Below are 25,527 nucleotides of genomic sequence, written 5' to 3'. Positions count from 1 at the left end.
CCTTGAATTGGGGCGGGGGAAGCAGCACCAGGAACACCCACCCACATTGCCGTAGGTTAGATTTAAGAGCAACACTGTTGTATCCGCTCATTTACACCGACTTCGCATAGCTGAAAATGTCTGCGCTCCTGGAGCACAGCCAGCAGGCCTGGCAACAGCACAGAGCACAAGTACAGCCACAGGCTCCGGGTTACTCTGCCTCCTAACAGCTCTACAGTAGCTTCACCTAGGATTCAACTTTTTTTTTTTTTTTTTTGAGACTGTTTTCCTAATGCTTGTTTGTCCAGAGAAAACACTCTACTGGTGAGTAAAAGTGCCATGTTCGCACATACTACACCTAGAGGAATGATGTAGGGGGTCTGTTTCAGAAGTGTTGTGTTGCTTGGAGTTGTTTTAGTTTTGTGTGGTTGGCTCTTTGGTGGGTTTGTTTGTTTGGGGTCTTTTGTTTAACTGGGGGGGATGTTTTGTTCTGTAACTGAAGACGTGCAACCGCAGCAGCAGAAAAAAAACTCTCTGCAAGTCAGTATTTTTTGAAAAGCATTAACTTCATATACTTTGGAGTTATAAATAGCTGCATTTTTTAGGAATAAAGTGGAATTCACATAATAAGATTATTTCACTAACAGAAGCTATACTGAAGTAGGATCCCATTCCTAGATCAGCTTTCCTTATCCTGCTTTTCACTTCTGTTCTCTGTCAGGACACGTGGTGCCACTCACACATGCTGTAACGAGTCCCTACCCCTGAGAGCTGAGCAATGCAAGAATTCCCCAGCAGGAAAAGGACACAAGATGAGCTGTGTGTGCAGCACCCAGGCCCTGCCCAGCTGTTCTCTGTTCTGCACAGGTCTGATTCGGAGCTAAAGGATACAGAACTGGGGTAGATCCCACCTGCCACCAAAAAGCAGCTCCCACAATAACAGCCAAGGAAGAAAGCATTACTCAAGCAATTAATTTAAAATACAGGATGGTCCAGCTTTGGACAAAACATTTCTGCCTTACATGACAGGGTCAAAGGACACTTGACACAACTACAATTTTGGTTCAGAACCAGGGGCACAAACAGAACTCTAGAAACCCAAGTGCAAGCATTCATCTAATTATTAGTTACTGCAAGAACATGATGCAACAAAAACTAAGAGGCAGGGAAAAAAATCTGAGGCAATTTAAGGGTAATAAAACATGAACTCAAAAATATTTCACTTGCACAACAAGCTTAATCTCAAGATTTGTCCAATTTGCACAAAGCCCAAGCTTAAAATATATAGTTCAAGTGGACAAGAAAGGCTGACTGCAGTTTCATGAGCAAATGTTTATTAGGTTCCACAAACAGTAATGTGACATTCCTAGATTAGTCAGAAAGGACAACTAGGTACTCAACTACAGAAATACTGAACATCTGTTAATAATCTGACTCAGTATTTTTGTCATAACCCAGAATGGGTCTTTTCTGTTATGATGTGAAAACTTGATAGGTAGAAATCCTGATGATGTAGCTACACACAAAACAGCTCTAATACAATTCACTTCAAAACAATATTCACAGATGCATAATAGATAGCATAGGTGTAAATAAAGAACAGTGCACATTAAAGTGTTTACTGATTTTAGAGAGAACTACCTGTATGTAGTCCAAGACAACATTCACCCTTTAATGATACTGAAACCAAGTTTATAAAGAACAATTCTGTCTAACTTGAGACCAGAAATTAAGCTGAAAGAAGAGTAATCAAGGTTAGATACAGTTTTTCAAGTAACATTAATGATATGAAAATTAAGTAAGCTTTATGATTACAATAATTTCCAATGCAAGTTTACAAAATAGACTTACAATGTAGTGGCCATTTCATAAACTTCTGTGCATTCAACAGGAAAATAAAAGCAAGAAGTTTAGCAGGACATGGTAGAATAAAACAAAAACAGAATAGAATTTTTAGCTTGCCACTTTGCAATTCTTCAAGTTACATACTTTTGTCACAATAACAACCCAAGCATACAGATAAATATAGGTACTTAAACAGCAGAATCTCTACAAAGTGACTCATTTTTTAAGCTGGTGGATGCTCTTCCTCTTCCAAAAAAAGGAACTGGTTACAGACAAATGAATTGGTGCCTGTCAGAGACTTAAGGCTGCAACAGATTTTTCATTTCAGTGAATCCATCTGTATTCCCATACTTGTTTAAAAGGAAGAGCAGGACCTGTTCATGCTTTTTAAGCTGTGGAATAAGCAGAAAGAATTAGAGATGCACAATTCTGGTGGTTTTTTAATTGCTGGTTTCAGATCAGGGTAGATCCTGACACTACTAACTCAGCAAAACCCCATATTGGTTCCTTTCTGTTGTAAAATCTTCTGGAGGGGGGAAAATCCAGCAGAATTTTAGCTGACTTTCCCTGTCCATGTGAATGTGTCCCTTTCCCCACTTTTGTTTTTGCTGAAGCAGCTTCCTCAAACCTAATTGATTAAATACTCAAATCAGGACTGAGATCACAATCTGGTTATTCACACATGTCTATTTTCTTATGTTTTCAGTTTATAATATAATCATCTGTCTTCTCTTCATCTCTCATGAGACTTTGAACAAAACCAGTAAGGAAGTGTAACAGAAGATGATCAAACTGAAGTCAGAAAACATATTAGCTAGATCAAACTGGAAGATCAAAGAGACACAGAGGGGGAATGGAAAAGGGGGCTCAACAGCCTACACTGGGACAGAGAAACCAGCTACACTGAGGAACATTACTGCCTTTCTGCCAGTGAACTCCCAGTAACGACACTAACTCTGAAGCAGTGAGACTTTGAACAGAAATGTTCTTTTCCTACCTCTAAAATACCATTTTTGCTTTTCATCTTGCTGCCTGTGGTTGGGGGAAGACAGGAAAGTTTGAAACACCCTTGAAAGGGGTTTCTGTCTTTAAAATTACATTTGCTTATTCCTCTGACAAAGAACATCACTTTGACAAAGGCTGATGCATCTTTTCTGGTGTACTTTTTTTACACTTTATCTAAAGTTCTAAAGTTTTAATAAATAGCTTAAATTAAAATAGCAAAGGAGAAAGCTTAAAACCAGAAAGCTTTCAAAAATTATGTGAATATTCTATATCTGTAAGACATTTCAATTTTTTCTAAAAGGAAAAAAATAATCTTGCAACTGGTGAACCCTGTTACATATTCCAGTCTTCTACTGCACTCAGATTCTCAGCCTAGCTCCATGACTGAAACTGTGGCACATATTAATATTAATCTCTATCTGAAATACACATGGTAAGAATTTTCTTACATATGCAACTGTCTGCCAAGTTGTGTACAGCAAAACAGAGCCATATTACTGAAAAAAATCCAGCTGCCCTTTGTCCAAATGACACAGGTGATGCAAAACACCAGAACTATCTTTAGACAAAGTAACACTCCTGAGACTTCACACTATAGAAAAATAAAGTAAGAGCCATATGTGGGGCAAAGTACAGACTAATGAAGTCTGTGTGATCTATACACTATCCTCCCTCAGTCTCAGGGTGCTTTAATTATTAGCACCTACAGAAAACTGAGAAAAAGTGTTAGGATACACTTTGCATATCTTCCATGTTCCAGTTAGCTACTGTCTCCCTACTCCCATTTGCTTCCCCACATATGGTTTCTTTTAAACTCTACAAACATAAGGAAGTATTGCTTGGATTGGATCTTACTTGCTCTTTTAATTCCGTGCAGCAGCATTTGGTCTCACCTCCATTACCTACAAAAACCCAAGCAAAGTGAATGAGTAAAATACACATGGGCACTGCTTCCCAAATTAAGAGGTGACATGTGGAATTCAAGATTTTTAGAAGGAAGTTACTTAGACACCCCAATGTGTTTACAAGTTCTTCAAAATAAGTAAACTGAAGTAATTAAGCGAGAGTACGTACCTTGACATTCACTATGTGAGTTTTCAGCACTGCAGGATTTGATCAAACCTTGCTCTACAAGTTTGTCAGCTACATTCAGATCACCATTTTCACAGTGTTTCTCTACTGTTACTAACTTAACATCTCCGTTAAACCCTTTCACTGTAATTGCAACGAATTGCTTCAATACCATTTCTTTCAACTTGTCAAGCAGTAGTGGAGACCACTCAACTTTCTCTATTCCTGCAAAAAAAAAAAAAAAAAGACAACCTAGTTTGTCATCTAAATAATTCCTTTATGATATGACTCAAATCTTACATGCATGTTTTTGAAAATGTGATGCTAAATTTTCCAAGTATAAATAGCTTAAATGCTACAGATAATGAACTAAAAACATGCTTTCTAAAACAGCTTTTGCAATGTTAACCAGTGTACTATTTCAGTGGGATCATCATGTTGTTTACCAGTATTAAGGAATGAACTCTACCACCAGAACAGGTACAGATTTCTAACGTTCAAGAAAACAAGTCAGGGGTTTTTGGGATGTTTTTGTTTTGCTTATTTTTGGGACCTTTTTTACCTGCAAGTGAACATGTAATTGTCTGAAAAGGCAGCTTTAAAAAGGAATCACTGATTGGCAGCACCCTTGAAAGTGGTAAAGTTTCTGTGTTCCCATAGTCTGCATACAGTACTTTCACTGCAGACTGGGAAGCTTCTAGAACAAGAGCTCTGTACCACCGGCCATTACCTGAAAAGATTGGGACAAGAATAGTCACATGTGAAGTATCATCTTAAAAACACAGTTTATTCCAAGAACAAGAATCTATAGAGTTCTACAGGAATTTTTAAACCCTCTGGCACATATATAAGACCACTTGACAAGAAGCAGGCTCACAAAACAAGGCAATAGTTTCTGACTGCTGTATTCATAAAGATACAAGTTTTGCTTTGAGAATATTGCTTCAACTTGTACAGGTAAGATTTTTACTACAAGACTGTTTTAAGGATGTCTGCACACTCTGTTTCTAGCTCCTTACCTTTGTTTTTCAACACATACTCCCTCTCGAAACATAACTAAAATAAAAAACTTAAAAAAATCTCATTTCCTCAATTATCCTGAAAGGCAACAAGCAGTAACAACAACTCATCATCAGAAGTCAAAGACAACTGTCAAACACTTAGGTATACTCTGTACTCTTGTATTCTCGCATTTTTTAAAATTCATCTATCTTGTTTTCCATGAACTGTTACCTGATCTAGCACCCAAGTTAATTTTCAGCACTTGCCAGGTTGCTTGTAACAAGCCACATGCAGTCAACATTTATTTGAATCAACACTTTTTTTTTTTTTTTAAATAGTGAGCTAGGTACCAGGAGAGTATCCCCTCTTCTGAAAGACTAAAATAATAAATCAAAATTCCCTCGCTGTTAAGAATATTTCTGACTTGAATTAAGAGGTCACTAAGCCTGGACAACTTGTTAGCCTAACAAGGCTGATCATAACCAGTGTCAGTGCCCCACACTCACACAAAGCAACAGTGAAAAACTACTCGGGCACCCACAATCCAGAAGTGGGTCTGCACTGCTCTGCCATGACTTTCATGGCAGTCTAAACAGTAATTAGTTTTCTTCCCACTTAAAGCTCCATACGTTTTGTTGGGCACAACCTATTCCTTATTTCCTCTCCCTGACTGTCAGGAGTTTCTTTGCCCTAAAGATGCAGCCAGACTATCCTTTGTAACAGCATTAAGAGATCTGTAAGCACTTTCAAGTTGGTGTTTTTCCTTTTTCTAAAGCAAAAATGAACGCTCTGTTTTACCCTGGTCAAGGAAATACAAGAACAAACAATTGTCTCACCTGAAAACTGGGCACAACAAGCTTCACCCAGTTTTGGTTGGAAGGGCTCTTTCTTACAAGATCTGCAATAGGTTCCTAGTGCAGCCAGCTCCCTATACTCCTTCTTTTGAACTACAGAAAAAAACCACTTGGTAGTTAAACACATTTGGATATAATGAAGAGCATACTTCAGTTTTATGCTCCCCTGATCCCAGCTTTGGCATATTTTATATTTTCCTATTCTCTGAGGTACATTTCCACATGGTCCAGTTCACTATAGGCATTCATTTTATTAACTAGGTTGCAACAGTGTCTTCTTACTGGTATTAGGAACAGTGAACACTTTTTCTTACCTTCATTTAGAACTGGTACAGCGTAGAACAAGTCTGGGCTTACAATTTCTGTTACAAAGACCCTTATGGTTTCACCTACAGCCAATTTAAATGACTTCCAGTGCCCAAGTGAGGTTACTAATAGAAATTGTAAGAAAATGAAGTGTTACCACTATCCTCCATGCATATACATATTATAAGTAACTGTTACTTTATTTGATATTTATAATATCTTTTTGAATTTCAAAGACAACTATATGTCTTTCCTTCAGGAAGACAAATCTAAACCAAGATAACTGATGCTTAATTTGCTATTCACAAACTATTGGCATATAAAAGTAGCTGAAGTTAAAAAAACACCTCAGAAAAAATAAGATATTGGAAAATAAACATGAGAAAAGTTTCAGTCATAAAAAATTTCTAATTCTCTAACTCTCAAAGAGTCAAACAGCATTCATTTAAGACAGACACAAATTTTTATCTTTCTCTTTTTGTCTGTAATGCCACCTGCAGGGCAGCTTGTGTTCAGCTGTAAAAACTGACAACATAACAAAAACTATACATGTTTGTTATTGACATCTAACTACAGTGAAACAACAAGATCACAGTCACAAGCTTGAATACTGAAAATCTAAAAGTTAACATTCCTTTAATTACCTTTTTGGTCAACAGACTTGTTTGGAAAGTTATTTTTATCTTGTAGAACTTCCTTTACAGCCAAATTTTCAGAAGTCAGTATGTCATTGATCACTTTTGGACGAACTGTGGAATTGTCTGTAAGCACCACACCTGCCCCATCTCTGGACAGGGAGGTTACGGTGGCTTGAAGCTCTAACCCTGAAGTGCACATATGAAATCTTATTGCAGCTTCTTTATTCCACTTGTTATTGTGAGGCTTTATACCTAGGAAGTAAAATAACTGTTAAAATATCTCCATTCAGTAATGCTGACTTTCTTCAACATTATAATTTCCTTTAGAAAAACCTTTTTTTTTTTTTTTTTAAAGCATAACTTGAAATATCAAGGCTATTTTACTACCTTAGGGAAACACATTGCCCTTCATCCTCTTAAGTGGTCTCCCTGTTCCTCCTTTCTTTGAAATGAACACATTTCCTCAGGACTCCCAAGTTTTGTTTTCTATGTTTTGTGATTCTATTAAGTATATCCTTGTGCCTTTGCACAGAAAACACAACTAAGACTGTTTATGCATTAGTATAATATGGCCTTTTTATCAAAAGAGCAGAAAAACCCCCAAGTGTTTTAAGGGCGGAGGGGACACCAGCAAAAGACACTTCAGTGAAATGTGAGTTTGAGCTTTTTCCTGTTTCCACATTTTTCATTTTTAAACCAAGTAGACTACATTAGAAAGAAATGATAACTATGCACAATTTTGAGTGATTTGCTGTAGAAAGGGAATTTTTATAAGATTGAGAAACAGAAGTATGGTGCCAAACTCTACAGGAATCAAATGAAACATCCCATTTCAGAGAACTGAAAGGCCGACTTGCTTCATTAAAACAGATTAGCTCCTTTGCCTGCAAAAATTTTGAGTAATAAAGTTGCACAAAAGCACATTTACTTGTGTTTCAAGGCAGCAACCCAAAGCCAGTAAGCACTACACAGAACTAAACAAGTTCCCTTTGACCAGTAAATCAGTAAATGAAGTCCATGCAGATCACTCCACAGCACTGGGAGGAGCTCAGGGAAGACAAAACAAACCCCAAAAGAACAAAATTCTGTACAGTATTTGCTTTCATCACCTCCTTCCCCCACAGCAGCAAGTCTGTAAATGCAATAGCTCTCCTAAGAGAAAGAACCCATAAGACACACCTGAGAGCCAGCATTTAATTGCTTGAAATGGAAGTTTTAGGAATGACGGTGAGATCTTCCGTATTTTATCCAATGGTACTTCCTCAAAATTTCCATAGTCCACAAAGCTCACTTCAACAGTTCCACCTGAAGTGATGTTTTGCACCACAGCACGGTACCAGTTACCATCTCCTAATTTTAAAAAAGTTTTTTAAAAAATAAATTAATAATTACTTCACACACTTGGTAGGTCTACCAGCTTTCATTTTTCAGTAAATAAATCCAATTCTTTTCTATCCTCTGTACAGTGCAAACTATCAGCTAATTTTTTTTTTGTTTGTGTTCACCCTGTAAAAACAAAAATATTTCAGGCTGTTACTTGCCAGAGAAAAAAGCACAGCAAGGTTCTCCATTCTCAGGCTTGAAAACATCTGGTGGAGTTTTCTGACAGTATTCAGACATGGATTTGTTAAGTGAGTTTAGAGCAAGCAATTCTGAAAATTAGAAAGAAAAAAAAATATGAGATCAACTAAATAAGCTGACTTGAACTTTATCAATACTGTCCACTGTATAGCTTATTTGTAAAACATTTCATGGGAGATTTCTGTGAATTTTAGAATTTCATAAAAAGAAAAAATGAAGACACTGTTGACACCGAATTAACTATTTAATTCACTACACAGGCTTATTAGCAGGAAATGATGAGACAGCTGCTATTTCCTGACACATTAGTTCAGTATGATAACAAAATGACCAGTAATTCTTCCTGCTAACCAAAAAAACCCACACTTTCTTGTAAAATCTAAAGTATATTTTACAGTTAGGTAACACCATGGAAACTACCTAGTTCAGCCAGTGCATATGACAAGTTATAGGATCTTACCCTACTCGTTTATTTTTTATACTGAGACCTTCAGCCTGCTCTATACACATCACTTTTAGGGAGGATTTTGGTCATTTGAAGTCTATAAACCATGAGGAATTTATACTATCCCTAGATAAGTCAAAGAATAAACATGTCACTTTTTAAGATCTGCCCCATATTTTCTGTTTGAATGCCTTTAGCTTCCACTTCAGCACTGACTTTTGTCATGTTCTTTTTCTAGCAGGTTAAAAAGCCTTTATAGAGACTTCTGATAGAGAACCAAGACTTTTTTTTTTTAGCTTATCCAAGAGGAAGTCAAGCCTCAAAAGCTGCATTTACTCATTTTCATGTTACAGTTATCATCTCTTTGTAAGTTTTTATAAATCAGAAGAGAGTACTAGAGGATAGCTCTGGTAAATACTGTTTGTGCACAGGGAACACGTCTCTTATTTACAGAATCATCAGGGCTGGAAGAGAGCTTCAAGATTATCTGAGTCTGACTGTCAACACAGCACTGCCGTAATCACACCTAAACCACATCCCCAAGTGCCACATTCAGACTCCACCACCTCCCTGGGCAACTTATTCCAATGCCTGACCACTCCTTCTGTGAAAAAAAAATTTTAGATGTCCTTTGGCTAGTTATGGTACTTTTCACTTTCCTCTACATTCTTGGATTTTTATTCAACTGCTTACCTTCAACATTTTCAGATTTCAAACTGGAGTCACTAAATAACATGATCCAATTTCTTTGCCACTCCACTTGTATTCTTAGATAAAAAACTCAGAGGTAAGCCTTCGTGCTATAAGCTCCCTTCAAACAGTAATTCATTAGAACTACAAAAAATGACAAATCAGGAAGCAAAGAAACTAGAAGAAAAAAGCAGAATAAACTTACCATGGGTATTTGAAATCTGACAATAAAATTCCCCAGGACTGTATACTGTACACACTGTGACACTGACTGTTTGCTTAAGAGTTAATTTAACCCACTTGCATGTTCTTTTGTTTATCGTGTCCTCTAGAGAAGACAGAAAAAAGGAGAGAATGAAAAGACGTTTTTACAGGAAAAAAATTATACATCTTGAATGTTCATTCATATCCTTGAAATTCTTGTTATAAATAGCCTGACAGACTATTTATAGTGAGAGCCTTTTTTGCAGAGTAAAATCAAGTAAGAGGAACATGCCAGCTGCTTAATGTATTTCTTCACTACCAAAAGGAGCGAGCCACAGATGAACAGGGAAGAGTAATCATACAACGAGGTACAGACTATGTGGCAACAGCCTAGGCAAGAGGGACACTGGGGAACCTTGGTCCCTGGGGAACTTGAGATTCAAGAATGGCCATGCTGAGATGCTGTTTCATCTGCCCAATAGCATGTCTGACATGAGAGCAACATATCAAAATGTGTTTGGATGCAGCCACGGGAGTTACCGTTCATTTGAATTTTATGTAACATTCCTTACCCTTCTGAACAATAATCATGTCTTGGCCACAAAGTGTCTAGCAGGGAAGATCAAAAATTAAGGGATTTGAACATAGATTTGACAAAAAGACTTCCCCCCAGTTTTCAGAACCAATGGATCAGGAGGGAACACCACATACATTTACCAGACACAGGATGGAAAAGAAGGATTTAACATGCTTCATAAGAGAGAAGCTAGGAATCTTCCCCCAGATTTCAAAGAAATCCAATATAACTTTTGCAAATGTCTCAGATAGAAGCTTTGGTCACTAAATGCAAAAAAGGCAATTTAGGCATAGCCTGGAAACTCTATAGGCTACTGTCAAATTTTCAAGGAGTGAGTTAGGTGGGTTTATGTGTAAAATATAGGACAATGAAGATGAAAATAGAGAAAATACTTTTTGCACTAATGGACAAGGGCATAAGAACAAGCAGGTACTAGCTAGTCATATCCAACTAGAAACCGTAAGACTTCTAACCAGAGTCAGTACCAACTTCCAAAAATAGGCAATTCAAACTTTGTTATGTATGCACAGACACATACAGACACACGATTTCTTCATGGCAAAGTTGCCATGGTTAAACCTTTGAGCTGTGAAGCCTACACTTCATGAGCCAGACTGGAAAGCTCTGACCAGCAAAGAGCTTGCATTCTCTGTACCCACTCCAGTGGGAGATTACATAATGCCAGCTCAGCAGGACATGCTCATACTCACCATTTTCTTGCTTAACATCACTCATTGTGACTGCTGGTAAGGCCACCCTTGACTCCTCAGCTGCACAGCCTTCCTCTATGAGAAGGCTTGATATATTTATCGCCGGAGTAACTGATGCGTCCACAAGCTCCACCACAGATGTAGAACCTTCTTTATCCACTACTTTTACTGTGAACACTTTGTCTTTCACCAGATTTTTCATAAAAGAAGTACCTTCTGAGGTCCAAGTTCCCAGTGGTGGCTTCACACCTAAAAAGTGACACAGTATGAAAAGGTTTTGAGGTCAGTCCAAGTCTCACCAATGTGTGGAAAAGCACAACAAGGCTATGTAAAGCAACAGATAAAGCAGCAGATACACCAGGTGACTCACCCTTACTCCTCTTGCCCATAACAAGATTTCAAAACCAGTTATTTAGATTCTGAACTTTTTAATTAGTTTAATAATTAAAAATCACACAAAGACAAGCATAAATTGATTGATCCTGGCTTGAGACAGAAAAGTGAACTAGGAACTGTCAATGCCCTTTTCCAACTTCACAGATTCCACGAGCCTATGGTGAGGAATCTATCAGTACTTTTACTAGATTTGCCATAGGGGAGTGGGACCAATACAGCTCTGAATTTGGAGATATAAAACGAAATCTACCTTCCCCTGCAGTATTAGAACCACAACAGATTTAAGAATTCCACATATCCAGTAAATTACTGATTGTGCTTAGAACAAAAGCATATGCAAAATCTAATGGTCATGTTCATATAACAGTTTTCCAGACATATAACTCAAGTCACCAGGTACATTATGACAGATTTGTCACATTTTGTAGATATGCCACTACAGTTAAGAATTCTGGAAATAATGCCTACTGAAACCTGCATCCATCCCCATATTTCCATGTAAGATACTACAGGTGTGATGGCTATGTAATCCCACTTATTTTGCCTCTATGTAGTTTGAAACACCTTATAATTTATTTCCTACCTGCCAAGGAACACCTTATGGCTTGAGCTGGCAAGTCCATTAATGCTGGAATCACAGGACGAAGTTTCATCAGTGGAACAGAGTCAGAATTACCATAATCCACATAGTCCACCAAAACAGTATCTTCAGAAGCATATGCTGTGACAGCAGCACGATACCAAAGATTGTCTTCTAGAAAGGAAGATACAGATGTTCATTGTATTTACTTGTAAATTCTGAGAACAGAATGATTTTTTTTTACATTAAAAAATACATCTGTCTCAATACGATTCAGGACTACCAGGTCTTGGCTAAATAACGTTTTGAGAAGCAGCCTATCAGAGCCTCATCATTACATATAATCCCATTTCTTCTGTCCCTTTTGTGGGATCTGAAATTTCAAGTATATATTTATTTCCAGCCATGGGGAGATAATACTTAGCAATGTACAAAACCCCAAATTCCTTCGTGACCTCATAAAAAGCTATTCTAAATAATCTAAATCCAGTGTTAAGAGTTTGCTCAATGAAGGGTCATTCTTAAATAAGTATTTTATAGATATAATTTCTTCAATCATTACCAAGCATTATCCACAGCTAAAAACCAGACAGAAATAAAATAAACTCTATGTGAAATGTTTTTAAACATAATTATGGAATGCAATTTTAAAGTAACGTGAATTAGTATTTTCACTCTGTTTTTACCTGTGAACTGGGCACAGCACACACTTCCAACAGCAGGATGGAAAGACGGACTACTGGGAAATCTGCCACAATATTCATTAAGAGACACTTCAAGCTCAGCAAGTTGACCTAATGTTAAAATATATAAGTTTTGGAACATAGCCTCTCTTGCAATTATTACAAAAGTACACAAATATTAACCTCAAAGCCTGGAAGAACATCTTGTAGTCTAATGGAGATTATTTAAAGAGTTTAACATAATAGCAAAATAGCGATGAGACCAGAACTCTTCAATCAGTAAGATTGAAGAGGGTCCTCATGCAAGTGTGAGGAATCAGCAGTAAAGAGAAGGAATATGGAAAACCAGTGATGGACTTTTTGAACAGAGGAACAAAACTGAAGCCAGTGGAAATTGAAAGCAAGCTAGTGGAAGTGTGCCAGAAAGAAACAAGGAAGGCAGCTCTTTAAACAACAGGCAGACGATGAGGTAGGTCACTTCTTGCCGAAGGACATGCTATGCTATTGGACTACCCAGAATTAAAAGGCTGCAGATGTACACAAAAGAAAAATCCAATGCAGGAGATACACCAGATCACATCCAGCTGCCAAAGCCATTTTAGCTGAAAAAAGCCCACTGGCTCAGTCAGCACTGGGAGAGGGACACATCTCACCAACTTATTCTCCTTTTCATTGTCCCCCAGCCATCTGTTTATGGGCACTGTGGAAGATGCACCTGAAGGCCCTGCAGCCTCACACTCTGGCCTCTACAGTGTCACTTACAGTCTTAGGTTTTACTCTGTCAGGAAGCACCAAAGCACTATTACCTGGCCTCCTCATACTCAGATATTCTACTCATACTACATATCAAAGACGTTCAGTCCACACACCTAGTCTTAAGGAAACACTTCCCTCCACTGTTAAAGGGAATAACAAGGTATTATAGGAGTTAAAAAAGTAATTACAAACTCAAAACACATTTCTAGCACACCCGAGTGAACACATTTAACACTAAATATTTGTGATACGAATTGACTTCAGATTGCTTAAATCCAAGCCATATCACCTTTGTACTTTGCACTACTCAGACTGCCCACAAATTAACACAAGAGCAGTTAGCAAGTAATATTAACAGCTAACACTGCCAAAAACTATCCTCTACAATACTGTGGCTCTTAACTAACTGAAGCATGGCCTTAAGCTACAGGGAATCACTATTTCAGGTAAAACTACAAGACCAGCAACACCTCCCTCCAGCCACTCTCTAATGAAGAGAAAAATGCCATATTAGGCATCCTACATTCTGTTCCCAACACATCACTTACAGGCATTGTCCATCTGCTGACAGAAGAAGGTGTCTGGATTTTGAATGTGGGAAACCATACCAGAAAATTTGTCTCCTATGCTTAAAGAGACACACTTTGCAAATGAATTAGCACAGTGAAGAGAGTCTTCATCTTCAGGTATTTTCTTTTCACCTCCCTTTGAATGGTTTTCTGACACTGTACATAAAAAAGAAAAAAGGTTGCTGATCAAAAGCTAGATGACTTTGAAAATATAAACATACTGAAACAGTTTATTCTTTTTGTTGACGCTTTAGACTTTGAAGGCTTCTGTCACCTAATCCACAAAACTGATGCTCACATAATAATCACTAAAATTTTATACTATTATCACTAATATTTTATACTATTAAGAAGTGACCTGAAGGAAGCTTCACTAGCATATATTTTTAAGTGTGAGGGGATGCTGCTGAACAGCTTGAATATGGTGCAATATGGAAGAACCTAAAATTCCCCAAGTTTAGTTTGATTTGCTTGCTTACCTCTTGGAGAATCTCCTCCGCTGGCATCACTTTCTGGAATTAAGTGAGACTTCATTTCTAAGGGAACCTTATTTAGGCAGTCGCCTAAAATACAGACGTGAGAAAGCGATTTACCATGTAAGACAGCCATCAGTTAGTGAGCCTGACCTATATCCCCTATATCCTTATCACAAGGTGAGCATGTTTGACTTATTTGCTCAGCACTTAATATGTTTAAAATGCAAAATAAAAGTAATTTCAGAGTAGCTCAACTACTTGAGTTTTCTGAACACATTCACGGCTCCAAGACTGTTCGACAAAATAAAATGAGCAAAGCAGTAACAATCAACATTTGTTTGCAGTCACTACTGTTAACTGAAAAACTGGTTAGAGCTTTTCAGACACAAAGGTTTATAACTTAGCTCAGTATTTAAAACACTGATTATATAATGAGTTACTAAGAATTATAAAGAAATCTTGAGTTCCTTAGCTATTACATATTCTTTTTCTGATGCATGAGAACAGTATTCCAAGCTTTCAATATCATTATTTTCAAATGAAAACCTTAATACAGGTGTTTAAGTTGCTTGTGAAGTCATGGGATAAATGCATGGAACATTTCAAGAATGCAGTGATATTTATGTGATGTTCCCTCCAAAAGGTTGGCAAGTTATATATTGCTTTGCCATTAATGTGCTGTAAAGCAATCAAATGGGAAATATGCCCAGCACAATCCTGAATCAGTTGAATATACATGGGACTAAGCAGAACCATCCTTTTAGACACTGCAGAGAGTATGACACAGAGAATAAGCTTCCTGCACATGAGGAATTTTAGCAAGCTAAGAGGATCGACCATCACTCCTTCAAAGTTTCTGTGGGCTGTAGATCAATGAAATGAATGTGCTCTCAGCTCTATATTGTTCTTGCTCTGCAGGCAGAAGAAAACCTAAACAATACAGCCCTCCAAATAATGACAAAAGGTACACCTTGTGTGTATTGATCTTGTCTGACAATCAAAGCCACCCAGCTCAACTGAAAATCTGAATTCTGACTCCTCAAAGGTCTGGTGCTTGGCTTGTTTCTATCCACTGAGGCTTGCAAAGTCAGAAATACAAACATTCTTACAGAGTTCTCCAACTAGATACAGCAACATCCAGTGATTGCACTTTCTTTGGGATACTTTAGTGAGCATGTATGAAATATAAAAAAGCTGGTAAAATCCTAGATGGAACTAGAAAATGATACTTTAATTTTTAAAGAGTTAAAAAAGGATGAGACAAAGAAACAAAACAGTACCAAATTTTCATGCATCTATTAAAACAAAGAAAAAAAAAATAAACAAGTTAGTCTAGAACACACTGAATTTATTGCTATTCTACTGGAAAAGTAGAATTACCAAAATTTAAGGTTATTAAGCCTAAGAAGGTATTTTGAGCACTGACATTTTAAGAATACCTCTATATGGAAAGGTAAAAGAAAGCAAGCTGGAACAGTGACAAAAGGAGAACAAAAGAAAACACTCGTCTTTTAAGGGTGTTGGGGAGGGGTGTGAACATAAAAGCCTGAATTGTATTGTTCTTTTTCCCCACACTCAACTAAGTACTTACCAGTCTCTGGAAGAACAACATCTACAGCAAAACTCAATGTCACTTCCTCCTGTAATATATCAACAACAGTTACTGAACAGTGGCCTGGAAAGAATTACAACTAGAACAAGATGGGTAGAGGACTGTTTGGCCCCTATCTAAGCAACTAAATAATTGAGGCCTTCAGAAATATCACCTTGCCTATAAAAGGTAAAGCTGCTGCTGGGATTTGAAGTGCTATCAATTCAACTAACTTCTTAACTCTCTTCTAAAGAATTCGGCAATTAAGTAAAAAGAGAATCCATAAAAGCTGAATTACTCTACTTAAAACAGGTATAAGTTATGTTTAAACTGCAGTTGTTCAGCTGTAGCTTCAAAGAGCACATGACAGAGGAGTTCTCTGTACAGTGCAAACACGAGGCTAGTTGGAGGCATGCACGTTTATTCCCTTCCACAAATACAATCCCAAGAAACAATGAAGACAAAAAAATCAACTCCTGCAGAAGAGTTCATAGGAAGACTGCAGGCTCAAAGTAAGATCAAGAGAGGCTTCAAAATATTACAAAGGAGAACTGTGTCATCTTTAATTCCTGGTACAGCAAAGAAACAACAGCTTATCTGCAGTTGTTACTGTTCAATATTACATTAAATTTACTTCTCTAATAAACTGCCAAGGCTTCAAGCATCACCTCATGATCTATACAGAAAAGAAAGCACCAGAAGTTTTCTGAACTGGACACACTGCATCTGTTTCCTTTCCATAATTCCTCCAGCAACATCATGCATGTCTTGATTTTTAACTTTTTCACATATGTTTTTTCAAACAATACCAGAGTTGTCTCTGATAGTGCCTTTAAGGGCTCTAGATGTAACTATTTCTGAATGCTTCCCCCAGTAACTTTTCATTTGAAGCACTGTTCTTTCTGAAAGAAGAAACTTGTTCCTTTCCTGTACAGGTTAAATCTCGCTCACAGCAGATCCATTCAAGATATAGTCAAAATTGTATTCCATACCTTAAGACAAACTCCCTCCTTGGTTTTGTTCTTACTTGCACTGTAATCAAAGAAAAAATGTTAATTCTGAAGAACCAAAGACTGACAAGTAGCATTAATAATACAGTCTACTTGCACATAGAAATAAAAGGCTGTGTTCATAATATGTGTTTTTGTCAACCCTTATTCCTCATCCAAGAAAATGAACTATATGTTAGTTCCCTATTAAGCAACACCTGGTGTGTTTTTCCTGACAAACTGATTTCGATTAAAATTGAGATATTTGACACTGTTGTGGAGTTCTGCTAACACCTTAATCCCAAGCCAACCTCAAGAACTATAAAATTGGAAAAAAATTTGCTATTTCAGTAGAATACGAAAGTAATATTCAGGTAACATGCATGCCAGACTGTCCCCATGTTCCCCTCCACATTCATCACTGCAGCAAAACTTGTCCAAAAAAACAATCTCCTTTGTGTACACCTGGCTGCAGATTCGCTGAACTGCAATCATCACTCCTTGCAAGAGACTGTCAAAATGCTCAGATCACCCCCTAAGCTGTTCCAAAGCCAGCCAGTCAATCTGTACTGTGACATAAACTAATGGTGCTTACTTTAATTGAAACAGATTAGTGAGTGATCTATTGAGCCTCCAAACCAGCATGGCAAAAAACAATGAGCACCAGAGAATGGTCTGGCTCAAACAACTACTTCTAATTGCAACTGTGCTCATCAAAGATAAATATCCACGAATTTCACTGACATTACAGCCAGATTCAAAGGGTGCTCCTCAGAACCTGCAATCCCTTAACCATGACACTGCTGAGAGCAGAGTCTTGTTTCTCCTCTCCCTATGTTAAGAACAGCAATAACAAAGTCATGAGACAAACTGGTATCCTTACTGCATCCTCACCTGGTAAAATTAATGCTTTTGTTTTAAATCACTCTACAATATGCCTTAAGAACTCCAAAAATATCTTTCAAGTAACCCTTCTGAAGCAGAAGAGCTGAGTTTTCAGCCAGGTATAAGATAATGCAGTACTAGCCTAAGAAGAAGCAATATATTTTACTGTAACAGTGCCTTCCAATGGTCATTTCTGTTGTTTTGGGAGGGATATTGTCTTTCTGTGCAGATTATGTGGCAGAACTTTTAACAAACTTACTTCTGTTTAATGGGATCACATACAACCCTATGTGTTGGCCAATCTTTTTTCTGACAATCTGCAGAGCAATAGTATGTTTGCATACATTGGGAACACCTGAGAGTTCCTAAAGAAAAAAGACAGAAAAGAGAAGTCTGAGAGAAACATATATTGGAATGGACAAGAGCTGTTAAGATAATTGCTTTACAAAACAGCTCCACTACTATTCTAAGCACCTACAAAGAGGTATTTGTATTCACACACAGCTGTTAGACATTAATGCCAAAATGTCCCAAATTACTTCCACATTTAAGGTAAAAACCCCACCACTTTTGATAAGGAGATGCTATCTCCTGTTTATCAGTTCTACTACTCCAACTATGTTCTGAATAGTCTGTATTTGCATCTCAGAGTCAAAAATATACATTCACTTTAAGAAACTTCTGAGCAAGCCTGATCTGCTTTCACTGACAAATACACTGTATGTCAGACTACAGGACAACAGGCACTTACCATACAGACCACAATGATGGCAAGTCCCACCTTTAGGGGGTGGTACTAACAAACTCAAGAGACTCTCATCACAGCAAACAGAAAAAGCATTCTTAGAGAAACATTGCAATTTCTTTGGCTTCCCATTAATTGAGTTAGAATGTGAGTCCTGTGGAAGAAAAACCTGAAGTTATTCTTACTAGAAAAATGTATTCTGATTTACAAAACCATGACAACAAAAAGAGCCGAAACTTCAGAGTTCTGGAATGAGCCACATATGCTGATCATTTCTGCTATCCAGAAATGCTCAGAATACTTGGAGTGTGAAATAACTCACAGTATTTTCTTCATCAGCTGCAGCTGTCAAGTTTCCTCTACGAGTTTTGTCTTCCATGGAACTTCCTAGAAGCAGAAGTTTTTGCAAAGGGATCCGATTAACAACACTAATGCATGTCTATGTTATGGAGTATTTGCAGGAAGAAACAAGGATCTTGGCTACTCCTACTATTCTACCAGCACATTTGAGCACGTGGGGATGCTAGGAACATGACACACTCTGGAAGTCACTTCTTGTTTTCACTCTGATACTACATTTATTCAATAATACAATCAGTGGTATTATTAAAGCAACAGTTTTAACTGTTCTGTGCTTGCCACTCAATATAATGCCAAAAATGTCCTCCACCCATGAATTTGCTTCAATTAAAGTTGTTTAGAAAAAAAAAATTACATAATTTGCGATAGTCAGAACATGCAACTTTACAGTAGCTGTAACAGTATGAGTTTCCTCATTACTGTTGAAAATGTGGCCTATGTTATACCTCTGCATAGTTTTGTCACATCAGCAAGTATTCAGAAACAAAATCTCCGAAACAAGAGATTCTGACTTTCTAGTGAGTGCCTTATAAACCTTGTAGCCTTTCCTGGGAGTTTTTTGTCTATGAAACAACTCTTACAAGACATTCAGCTAAGCCTGCATACCAACACACTAGGAACTCTGTTTTTATAAGTGTGCAACTCATTCACCCACAAAGAATTTGTTTCAGTTGTAGGCTACACATGCCATTCGGAGCTTGTTCCAGTCTGGCAGGACTATTAACCTGAGGTCTCCACTGAGCCATCATAAAGCTTATGTGGCCTTTTTATCCCCACCTGTAAACTTTGCCTGAACTCTGGCCTAACATGAAATCAAATTTCATGAACTCTCCAGACCCAAGATGGTTGTATACCAAGCCTTTCCTGCTCCTCAGCTTGGAGTAAGAGAACACGGATCAGACAGTACCTCTGATGAGGCAAGAAACATTGCTGAAGGAACTCCAACTCCCACTGTGGATATCTGTCCCAAATTCCCTAGTATGCCAATTATCCTGGGTTTTTTTCCAATTATCTAAGGCATTTCAGCCTGCACAGGTTTGGATAATTAGGAGCTAGTTGCATTTATAAGCCATACTCGTACTGATGATATTCATCAATAATCAAGTATATACACAATAACAGAAGAACAAAGTCAAGATACCTGTGTTAAGCTTCAGACAAAGTCTCTCTTATTGCACTTGTGCTGCAGTTAAAACTTTCTACTGTACTGTTTCTACACTTGTAAAAAATATTGCACAGTTTGCTTACAAAATACTGATTTTGGTTAGATAATGAAAAACTCAGACTCAAAACTGGAAGTCTTTTAACAGGAAGTTGGCACTGATGCTTAAATCTGCACCTGCAACTTCATTATGTTGGAGATAAGGTGTTCCACCATCACGTCTCATCAGAGTATGACCAAAGATGCCGGTGGGCCAGGTAACTGCAAAAGCATGGATTTAAAGATTAATTCAGGTAGGCTCACGAATTAAAGTATTTTTGGGTCATGTTCTGAAGCCATATTTCAGCATCCATTTTGGAAGGCTCATTCTCTACCGTTCGTTTCTTTAGTCTGCACAACAAAAAGCTTTCTAGGTCTCAGACCTTGACAATAAACAAACACTGCAGATTAAACAACGAAAATTCCTTCAGGAGAGGAACACACTACAAGCAGGAGTGGCCATCACCAACTGCACGTGAAGCTCGCTGGATCCACAAGAGACGTGTCTCTCTGGAGGAGACCTCACTAGTTTGGGTACAAAAAGTTTGTAGTAATGAAAAGGAAGGCTGCACTCCTGGGTTCCTCATGACCGGGAGCTCTGGGACAAACACGGGCTGCCTGAGAGCAACCACGGACCGGGCTCTGCTGAGATGAACTTCTGGCACCTGCTTTCCAAACGTTAACACTCAATATAATTATTTTAAATGTAAAAGTCTTGCTGTAGTATATAGGTGAAATCAAATTAAAACGAACTTGCAGATAAAGCAGAGCAGTTTTCGAAGCGACACTGCAACCCACTCAACCAGAAATGCACTTCCGCACCTGAACAGTAGTGTTAGGTGCTATTCTAATTAAGCTAATTCAACTAAGAATAAAATTAGACACCCCCGCCCAGCGCCCTTCCCCCCTGACAGCCCCGGCCCTTCTCCCCACTCAGGGCAGCACTAACCCCCTGGGCAGCCCGTGCCCTCTTCTCCCCATCGAGGCAGCGCTCATCCTCGGCTGCCTCCGACCCCTTTGCCCCCCTCAGGGCAGCACTCACCTCCGACCGCCTCCGGCGCGGTTTCCTCCTCAGGGCAGCGCACACCTCGGGCCGCTTCCCTGCCGCCCGAGCTGCCCCACGTGGGCGGACGGCGCGGTGGCTCACTCGAGGACTGACGGCGGCCGGAGAAGGAGCACCAGCCCCCGGAGCGCAGAGACGGTCCCCGGCGCTCCCGTCCCCGGCCGTGTGCTCCCGGTCCCGCTCCCGTTCCCGCCGCCCGCCCGGCCGGGCCCGCGCTCTCTCGGGGCGGGGCGCGGCACGTGCCGGGCGCGCGAGGGGAGCCGGCGGTGACGCCATCTCAGCCTGGGCAGGGCGAGCAGCCCCGGGCCCGCGGGCCTATAGCGGCACACGCGGGGCCGCCCACGAGGCACAGCCGGCCTGTGTCAGGAATTGTGTGGACGGGAGGACCGGGAGAGCGATTCATCCCCTGTACTTGGCGCTGGTGAGGCCGCACCTGGAGTGCTGCATCCAGTTCTGGGCCCCTCAGTTCAAGAAGGATACTGAGGTGCTGGAGCAGGTCCAGAGAAGGGCAACGAGGCTGGTGAAGGGACTGGAGCACAAGTCCTATGAGGAGCAGCTGGGGGAGCTGGGGTTGTTTAGCCTGGAGAAGAGGAGGCTCAGGGGAGACCTCATCACTCTCTACAACTCCCTGACAGGAGGGTGTAGCCACGTGGGGTCGGTCTCTTCTCCCAGGCATCCAGCAGTAGGACAAGAGGATACAGTCTTAAGCTGCACCAGGGGAGGTTTAGGTTAGACTTTAGGAAGAAGTTCTTCACAGAGAGAATGATTGGGCATTGGAATGGGCTGCCCAGGGAGGTGGTGGAGTCGGCGCCCCGGAGGTGTTTAAGAAGAGACTGGACGTGGTACTTGGTGCCGTGGTTTAGTAGACAGGGTGGTGTTGGGTCATGGGCTCAATAATCTCAGAGGTCTTTTCCAACCTAGTTGATTCTGTGATTCTGAGGTTACTGCTGCAGCAGAGTGCTGGGTCAGACCCCTCAGCTGGCCACCACAACTGGTGCCTCCTTGTCAGTGTCCCCTGTCCCAGGACCTGGTAGCTGTGGCTGTGTGGTTTTCACATGGACTGTGGTGTGGTTGTCAGAGCCGTGGTCAAAAATACATTAGTCATAAATTGTATTACACCCAGTGTGTGGCAAGCGACGGGTTGGATTTTATTACTCAAAATAATTTTCTCACTCTGTCTTCAACAAAATTCGCTGAGGGACAGTGAAGTATTACAGTATCATAAAATGATTTGGGTTGGAAAGGACCTTAAAAATCATCTAGTTCCAATTCCCCTAGAATGGGCAGGGACAGCTTCCACTAGACCAGGTTTCTCAGAGCCCCATCCAGCCTGGCCTTGAACACCCTTAGGGATGGTGTTGCAAATTACAACAAGGTGGCAGTTAATGAAATGTCATGAAGGGTGAGAGCTCGGTAACAAGTCAAGTCGGCCCAAGCCAGTTAAGGGACTCTGTGGCCTCCTAAAGTAACAAATTGTTCAGAAACATGTACTCTGATGGATATGTATATCCCTGGCTAATAAATATGTACCATCTTGAGCCAGGTGTGCACCTTAGGCTGAGTTATCCCCTGTACATCTGTGCTGTAATAGACTAATGCCTGCTCCTTAATACTGCATTGGTGTTAAGGAGTTTTATTCTCCAATTTCAGTGACAATGGTCTATTTTAGTGCCTACATTGTTGTACTTATTATTAAAGTGTATAAAATCAGTGATGGATTTTCTTCTTACATGTTCTGTACAGCAGGGAATAATTATCTCTGTTCACAGAGAAGTAACTGAGGCACAGCTATTCTGCCTTAAAGACATTTAGAGTCTGGCTATGACAGCATTTCAGTCTAAATCTTCTGTGTTTAAGTCTAGGATCCTGTCTGCCAAACCATTGCTCTAAGCATTCTCAAAGTGCAGAACACATCTAAGGGCTGCTAAGTTTTCTCTAGGTGGTTTAGATACCACCTACCAAAGCCAGAGGAGAGACTCTTCTGGGCTCCAATGAACCACCAGCCCTCAGCTGCAACCTGAGCAGAAGCTGACTGTATCAGAGGCTGCTCTGAAAGCAAGAGGTGAAATTAGGTGGGATTATGTGGGATTTCAGGAAATCCATCTGCCAAATTGCCCAGCATTGCATATCAGAGTAGGCACAGTTGTACATTGGGAGGTTGCTGGGAAACAGGGTAATCATGATCATACAGCCTTCATTGCCTCCCTGCACTTTGTTCCTCTGTCCCTAAGGTTAGCTCACCAGTCCTCATGCCTAAGAAGAACTCTGTCATTCAGACCTCTCTCTCTCTCTCTCTGTCTCCCCCTCTCTCTCTCAAAAAAAAAAAAAAAAAAAAAAAGAAGAAGACGACGACGACGACTTTGTGGCTTAAAACATCCATGTTTCTAGTACATTTAGCTGGCTGGTCATTTCAATCCCCAGTGCCTGCTGAAGCAAACAGTGCTGCCAGTCACAACAGTCTTTTGAAATTATACTAATTAACACTATAGACTGTTCTGGAAGTATATTGACAGATTATAATGAAAAGGCAAGTCAAGAATCCCACTGGAGACAGAACTTTATCAGCATGTGAATAAGCACAAAGTTTTCTTGCAGTTAAGGCAAATGTTTTGTTTTTGTTTTTTAAGTGTCAGTCATTTGGAACTTTCCATGCCTCAGGATAGTGCAACAAGAAAGGGCAGGAAATGACAGCAGTAAAATTCATTCTAAAAAGAAAAAATAACAGGTCTGGCTGCAGCAATGGAAAAAAAATAATAGAACTGTGGAATCCCAGGTCAGGTATACTATGAATACCAGAATACAAGTATCATCTGGTCATCTAGTGGCAAAAGTGCACACTAGACAAGATGGCCCAGCACCCTGTCCAGGTGAATCTTAAAATTGTCCAGCGTTGGGGAATCTACCACTTCCCCGGGGAGATTATTCCAATGCCTGATTATTCTTATTGTGAAACATTTTACTCTTGTATCTAATTGGAATCTCCCCATAAGTGACTGGTATCCATTACCTTTTGTCTTTTCCATGGGGCTCCTGAGTCTCCATCTTCTTTGTAGCCACCCTTTAAATACTGGAACACGGATAAGGTCTCCCCTGAGCCTTCTTTTCTGATGGCAGAAGAAACCACTTCTCTCAGCTGTTCCTCCTATAGCAAGCTTCTCAGACCTTTGATCATCTTTGTGGCCCTTCTCTTTCCCCTCTCCAGCCTGTCCACCTCTCTTTTGTACAGCAGGGACCAAAACTGAACACAGTATTCCATGTGTAGCCTGGCAAACACTGAGTGGGACAAATACTTCTCTATCTGTGCTGGTGATGTCCTTGTTCATGCAGCCTAGCATCCTGTTGGCTTTCTTTGCCACAGCAGCATCCTGGTTTATGTTGTCCCAGGTGCAAGACCTTACACTTGATCTTGTTGAATTTCATAAGGTTCTTCTTAGCTCATTCCTCCAGCCTATCCATGTCTTCCTGCAGGGTAGCTCTCCCTCCCAAAGTGAAATATAAATGAGTGTCAGAGGTAACTGAGCACAGTACTGTTAGCATGGAGCCTGATCAGAAGCGACATCACAGGAGCTGCAGGATGTTGATGTAGCTTGCCTGCAATTGTTAGCAAGAGCTTCAGGCTATCCTACATGTAGGTTCTGTAATATCTGTGCCAGTGTGTCATTAGCTGTAGGATCTAAGTGCCTAGGAATTAGCTGGGACACCACTGGGCTACATGCTGAACAGAGGACAGCCCACGCAACATATAATGAAAATAGTTTTTTCCAGTTATAACTTAGAGCACTTGAGTGATCACAGGCATGCTTAGGATTTACCATGCATAGATCAGACACAACAGTGGTGGCAAGCAGCTTCAGCAGAGGTGCTGTCCTTACCTGACACAGGGAGGGAAGATGGGGTTCCCGGGGGCTCCCTGACAACCCCTGGCAAACTGTGCTTGCTCAGAATAAAATGGTTAGACAATGAAAGCCATTCCTAATGAAGAAAATAATAACTCTTCATGTAATCTTGACATGATGTGAAATGTAGGAATCAAGTCAGCCATCCGTAATTACAGTATAACAGACCAGTGTTCTGACAAATACAGAAGATGGGAGTTGAACAAGCTGGACTGTGCTCCCAACTCCTCCTTGGCAGTGCCAGATATGGCTCTTCATCTGCTGTTTCAGCCATCTCATTGTTTTCCCTTAAAGTGGAGTTGCAAACACTTTTTTAGCTGAAGAAGACAACATATGTTTGTAAGCACTTTCAGCAGGCAAAGCTATAAAAATGCTCTGTATAATTGACAAATGTCAACTGGACATTGAGCAATTACATGAACACTTACTT

The 25,527-nt window shown here is 39.7% G+C and overlaps 1 protein-coding gene across 1 annotated transcript; it reads right to left on the bottom strand.

Moving 5' to 3' along the window:
* Positions 1 to 1,500: 1,500 nt before the first annotated feature.
* On the bottom strand, positions 1,501 to 21,380 carry TDRD1 (tudor domain containing 1). The gene is made up of 21 exons (XM_018069365.3): positions 21,181 to 21,380; positions 18,900 to 18,964; positions 18,584 to 18,731; positions 18,092 to 18,197; positions 16,951 to 16,990; positions 15,959 to 16,007; positions 14,371 to 14,454; positions 13,871 to 14,047; positions 12,570 to 12,677; positions 11,887 to 12,057; positions 10,908 to 11,156; positions 9,622 to 9,744; positions 8,242 to 8,352; positions 7,880 to 8,050; positions 6,707 to 6,952; positions 6,071 to 6,187; positions 5,739 to 5,849; positions 4,463 to 4,630; positions 3,904 to 4,125; positions 3,685 to 3,731; positions 1,501 to 2,216 (listed from the first exon to the last, which is right to left on the bottom strand). Exons 2-21 carry the CDS (start codon positions 18,954 to 18,956, stop codon positions 2,124 to 2,126), a joined length of 2,598 nt encoding a protein of 865 aa, XP_017924854.3. The 5' UTR covers positions 18,957 to 18,964; positions 21,181 to 21,380; the 3' UTR covers positions 1,501 to 2,123.
* Between the last annotated feature and the right edge of the window lie 4,147 nt (positions 21,381 to 25,527).

The sequence above is a fragment of the Manacus vitellinus genome, unplaced genomic scaffold (assembly GCF_001715985.3).
Source record: "Manacus vitellinus isolate BGI_N305 unplaced genomic scaffold, ASM171598v3 scaffold_15_pilon, whole genome shotgun sequence".
Classification (NCBI taxonomy): Eukaryota; Metazoa; Chordata; class Aves; order Passeriformes; family Pipridae; genus Manacus; species Manacus vitellinus.
This window is presented reverse-complemented; position numbering and strand designations above follow the sequence as displayed.